Source organism: Strix uralensis, chromosome 4, assembly GCF_047716275.1.
Source record: "Strix uralensis isolate ZFMK-TIS-50842 chromosome 4, bStrUra1, whole genome shotgun sequence".
NCBI classification, from domain to species: Eukaryota; Metazoa; Chordata; class Aves; order Strigiformes; family Strigidae; genus Strix; species Strix uralensis.
The window spans coordinates 47746053-47752052 of record NC_133975.1 but is presented as its reverse complement, the minus strand read 5'-3'; the positions used below and the strand labels follow the sequence as shown (position 1 = coordinate 47752052).

Sequence of the window (6000 nt, the reverse complement as noted above, 5' to 3'; positions counted from 1 at the left end):
CCGCCTGCCCGCCCCCCCCCCCCCCCCCCCCCCCCGCCGCCACTTATCCGCACATCCCGCCGCCCCGTCGCTGCCCCGTCTCCAGTGGCGGGAGGGCCGAGGGGGGGGAAGCGAGGGGGGCCGCTGCCCGGTCGGAGCCTCCCGCTCCCCCCCCCCCGCCCCCCCCGGCCCTCCCGCCGCCGGCGACGCCGCTCGCCCAGTGCCCATGTGCGGGCGGGCGGCCGGGACATGCTCACTGGGCGAGCGCCGCACCGCGCCGCGGCTACCGCACATGCTCAGTGGCCGCGGAGGGCACCGTCGGAGGTAGGGGCTCGCTCCGCCATCGCGACATGGCCCGCCGCCTGGTCGCCACCGAGCCTTATCGCGATAGGGGGTGGGGGCGGAGCGTCTGGCGGTGAGCGGCGGTGCGGGCCGTGGCGGTGGCGGGGCTGCGTGTGGGTGAGGGGCCTGTGTCCCCCCTCTCGGTGGGGCGGGAAGGGGCCGCGGAGGAGCCGGGGCCCGGCCGCAGAGGCCCGTTCCCGCCGGGAGGCCCCGTCAGCACCTCGGCCAGCGCCGGTGGCGGCGGGACGCGGGGCCTGAGGGGAGCCCCACGCGGGCCCGCCTCCCGCTCTCCCCACGGTGCGCCGGCAGCGCTCGGCAGCACGGAGGCCGCTCCCTCCCCGCTGCTGGGGCCGGTGGGAGGCCTCGGGTCGGGCCGGCGAGGCGAGGAGGACCGGCGAGGGGTAGGGGGCGGCGGGGCAGCTCGGTGACCGTTCCCGCCCGGGGAGGGCTGCGGCTCCCGAAGGGGGAGGGCTGAAGCATCCCGGTGCCTCCCGGAGTTGGGGGGAGGCAGAGACAGGCAGCCACTGCTCCTTAAAAAGAATTTAAAAAATTGAATAAAATAAAAGTAGAAAATGCAGCTGGTGCTGAGGCATGTGCGAGGTTCCCGCTGGCCCAAGGAAATGCCTGGGAATTATCTGAGGGATGGGGAACAACTGGAAACTGCCTGGGGTGTCGTGCGGTGGCGACCCGGGGCAGGTGGGGCCGTCTCTGGCTGAACACAGGCTCAGCTCCTGGCCTTTGGGGTACGCGCTTCCGCCCGCAAGAAGAAGTTAAAATATTAAACAGAACACGATGTAATAAAGCTCAGTATTGAGGGCTGTGTTCAGTCATCTTTGCAAGGCCCTTTCAGTGCTGGCTCCACAGTGAGAATACTTCATGCGAGATAGTAATTTGTGTTTAAATTCTGTACATAAAATGAAATTTGCAACCCTTTCTCATAACTAGCATCTAAATGATTGCTGTCTGATCTGTGCAGGGTCATAGAGGACTTGCAATTCTTGCTAGATGACCGGTTGGTCTCATTTAACCGTATTTAATGCAGTTGATACATGACATTTTTGGTGAGGAATTCTGTTTCCAGTTTTCTGAGGATTTTGAGTTAGGCAGCCTTTTATTTCTTCATCACACAGGAGCAAATTTGCCCTTAAATCTGTTCCTAACTGTCAGTCCCTTAACTTTGGGAAGCTACTTGACTCTCAGAAAATTGTCAAAGTTGGTTCCATATCAGAGGTACACCTCAACAGATGCTGTCTCCCAAGGCAACTAAAATCAAACTTTTTTAAAAAAAAACCCCAAACATTTGTTTACTCTTTGTAGGTATGTGTTCCCATTTGCCATATCTAGCCCTACTAACGTAAACCTCTTTCTTTTCTTTTGCCTGTGATTGAAGGTTTCTCGTCAAGATGAAGTTCTTACTAGCGGTTTTCTTATTCGCCTCATTCTCCTTATGGGTTGAAGAGGTCTATTCCAAAGAGAAGTCTTCAAAGAAAGGAAAGGGGAAAAAGAAGCAGTATCTGTGTCCATCGTATGTTCCTTCTTTTATGCTTTTGTATGACGGCAATGCTGCCGTATTTTTAACAGTGGAAATTACATGTCAATTGAAGTAGAAGGTGAAGCTTCTGCTGAAACAATGTGGTTTGGGGTGGGAATGGGAGGAAGAGGATTTGACCAGCATCATAGCTAAGTTCTGTCAGTGAGTGTGTTTCTTCTGTATCAGGTCCTCTGTTTTAATGACAAGAAAAATCTAAGCCATAGTAAATTGTTTCTTTCTTTGTGGCAGATTCCAACCCAGTGCCTTGCTATTTATGGGGACACAGTAATGTAGTCCCCTAGTGCTATGCTGTCTAGCATCGTGGTGCAGGTGTACTGAGAAAAGCAAGGCGGATGCAGAACTGTTGTACTGAAATTCAGTTTCTGGTCAGCTTAGTTCTGTAAGAGACGGCTTGTCCAACACATATTCTTACTGCATGTTGAATAGAACTTAGGTCTTCAGCATCTTCCATCAATGATTTACAGTACTATGACTTTTATGGAGGTGGATTGACTGTTGCTATAAAGCATGCCCTTACGGAGTAATCTCTCTGTGAAAATACAGAAATTAAAATATGAGATTGCCCAGCTGAATAGAGAACGTATTCAGGAGACCTATGATTACTTGATGTTAAAAATACTTCCTCTTTCTAATACCTACGACATTTTAGACTGGGATCCATAGGACAATGCAAAGTTTTATTTGTGAGTGCCTTTTTTGTCATTTTCTTGGCCAGCCTTGCTCATCTTTTTAGTGTTATGGTGTAAATACCTGAGGAAAAGATTGATGGAATACAATACATTGCCAATAAGCATAGAAAAGCACTATGCCTGAAATGATAAAATTGTTTAGACAAATTTAAAACACATTTATTCTTTGACCATAAAACAAGAAGACTGGAAGATGAGACTGGCTGTTTAACATTAATAGACTTTTTCCACAGGAAAAAAAGAAGTAGAATAACCAGACAGAAGCAATGTTTGAATAACACTTTTAAAAGTTCCCACTCTTTTTAAATATTGTCACTGATGTTTTTTTGCAACCCAAAATTTGTAGAAAGTCCCTAGATACGGTGAGTGTTTTTATTCTTTTTTTTTATATCAAACCTAGAAAACGAGATGTATTTTTGGATTTGAATACATTAAGATACAAGTCTCAAATGTGATCATAACTTATCTGAATTGACCCCTACCCATTTTATCCCCTTTGAATCCTTAAGCTGAACTCTGAATGGAGCTTTTGGTCTGAGCTACCATGAGGATTTGTAGCAAGGAGAGAAATGTGATAGTTCCCAAGACAGGCGTCAGCACGGAAGTCCTCAGAAAGTGAGTTACACAGCTGGGAGCGGAATCCAGATATTCCATGGCCTTGTCAAAGCAGACAGCATTTCCCCCTGTTCTTGACTTGGTCGTAATTAGAATTCCAAACATTGATGTCATTTTATCTTGATAAGTGGCTCTATTTTTTTTGTTGTTTTTCTCTTAAGAACCTGGTACCCTGTTCTTTTTCGTACCAGTTGACATTACAACCATTAAATATGATCTCATTCATCACCAACATACTTGAAAAGCATTGAATAAATGCTGTAATTTTCAAAGTGATACTTTTATGTTCCAGCCAGTTGAAGCTTTCTGTGAAAATGCTAGCCAAATCCAGTATTTGTCTGATGTATCACATGTGCAGTGTTGCTAGCTAGAATTAACTGCCGTAGCAATATGCCCTGTTGGATTTTCTGAATGATGAACAAGTTGTCTATATCTTACTTGGCTGAAGTTCACAGCTTGAGAGATAACCACTCATAATAGCGAGGTTGCAGGACTGCTGTTTTTGTGGCTGACATCTAGGAGACCTCTTATGTGAATGAGCAATGAAAGTCACTTCTGTCTTGCAGAGAAATTATCTAATGCTCTCCTAACTCAGGCTAGTGATGGCAAACTTTCAATCATTGGCATTTTTTTAATAATCTTTACAAAACTTCTTGACTTGGTGACACCGCATTATAAAAAAGGCTGCCTACTCTTAACATTTTTTTTCCAGTGAAAGAAACCTAAGGAATCTTTCCTCAGAAACAAACCAAAAAACAATGCAGTGGAGTGGGAATTAAGTGACACCATAAGGGCTGACCAAAAATAGTCTCAAAGGAAGTGGCTGAATGAAAAATTTTCTAGTAAAGCACAAAAGAAATCTTTTAGAAGACTGCATTGTATCTTTTTTAAAGAAAATAAATAGGATCTTGAAACATGTATAAAATTGAATGGTAGAGATTCCCAATGAAAACATACATTTATAAGTTAAAATCTTAATCTACCTTTAATTTGCAGAAGTTACTGGTGCAATAAAATTTAAAGCTTAATTGCAAAAAATTATTGCCTTTTGTTTCCTTACAACAGGTGAAAAGCTAAATTTTGCCTCCCTGAGAACAAAAAAACCATACTAGTAATTACATAAGGAACAGTCTTCTCTGTACAAACTTTATAATGAAATTCAAATGTATGCAAAGAATTTTCCAGGAAAGATTTATGCTGAATCTGATGTTACTGCTTGAGTTCCTTAGTCTGATGTTAAGAAATGGATGTTTATAAGACTGATTTGGGACTTTAGCATGAATTTGCTCATATGGAAACCAAGCATACTTGAGCTTTTCCTTTTATGGCTCTCCAGAATACAAGCCTTTTGCCAAATGTGCCCCTCTGGCATGAAATTAACTACTATTAGAATAAGCTGAAAACAAGCTGATTAGAAACCCCATAAAAAGTTCATTATTGTCTCATAAACAGATACTTGCTTCCTTTAATTAGGAAAATTCTATTTTGTATCTTAGAGCAAAACCTCTCACTTGTGATTATTCATAAAGCTGTACTTCTCAGTGCATTGTGCGATAGTGGCTTGACTGGCCATCTTATTTTCATTTATTTCTGAAACTATTTTTCCAAGCTTTTTTATCGAGCGGTTTCATGAAGCTGATGCTTAATCACTTGGTTCTTGTTTTGATTTAATGCTTGCTCAGAACAGATGTAAGAGTTCACGTTTTACATTTAGATCATTTTCCTTCTTACCTCAGGCTTTCCAAATGAAACATAGAGTAATTATACTTGTGTCTGATTCCTGAATGTTTGTTGATTAACAAAGAAATTGGTGTATTAGGCTTAAAATCCTATAATAAGGAGTATTGCAGCATAAATCTCAGAATCTGGCTTCCACGGATGCATAGTGCCATAAAATACTGTTGCCTTTTGTCTCCATGGAAAATACTACAAAAAACCCAAACCAGGTCCACCTCTTCAAGAAATAGATTAAGAATTTTGTGGATTATAGTTTTCTGTTTACAAAGCATATTTTGAAATTCACTACACTGAATACAGATGATTTTGATATAGCTACAGATGTATTTAGTCGCTTAATCTCCTTGTTGATCATAGACTACCCATCAGCAGTATTACTTACTTCTTATTAACTTCTTCATAATTCCTCATAATACCGGTTTCTGGTAAACATGCTGGACACCTAGCTGTGACTTTTTCTAAGAGCACTGCTGAAAAATGTTTTTCCTTTTGTTACATCATAATAAATACTTCAGTTATTTTATGATGTGTGAGCTGGTGCTGTTATCCCCACAATCCTTAGTAGCCCAGAGGGTCTCTACTCAAAACTACTTGCAATATCTCTAAACAAATGAACTTATAAGGAGAGGGAAGTTTGCTTATGACAGTGTTACAGAAGGCATAGAGATGTAAGAGTGTCAAATAGCACCGATGGGAGGGGTGATACAGTTTGTGGGAGAAGATGGAAGGAAGTTGAAAGAAAAGCCTGAATTTGGTTGTGGAGGCAGTTACATCTCACAGTCATTCTGAAGATAAGTACCTTGCAGAGCCCAGGACTGGTTCCTATAAAAATTCTTTTGCCCCATAATAACAGCAGTTGGCCAATGGTTTAATTATTCTGTAGCATGTAAGTCTCATGGAAAGCCGTGATCCTGGACAGATAGGGCCACATTCCAGGAGGTTTGGGAATTTGTTTTCAGAGTGAATAAACATGCTGGGGAGTAACAGATAAAGCTATATAAGCAAAACCTAAGTTCTCTTGTAAAACAGTAATTAAGCATGGTAGGCTGGTTCTCATTCAGTAATTCTCCCTCTCAGTGGGCAGCG

General features: G+C 43.5%; 1 protein-coding gene across 3 annotated transcripts in view; it reads left to right on the top strand.

Annotated features, from left to right (window-relative positions):
- Positions 1-239: 239 nt before the first annotated feature.
- GLRB (glycine receptor beta) overlaps positions 240-6000 on the top strand; it is a 53247-nt gene continuing 47486 nt past the window's right edge. For 2 of the 3 annotated variants that reach the window (XM_074866608.1, XM_074866606.1), the window contains exons 1-2: positions 311-394; positions 1712-1846. In XM_074866608.1, the coding sequence (XP_074722709.1) occupies positions 330-394; positions 1712-1846 (200 nt within the window). In that variant the 5' untranslated portion in view covers positions 311-329. The other variant, XM_074866607.1, reaches the window with a different exon arrangement.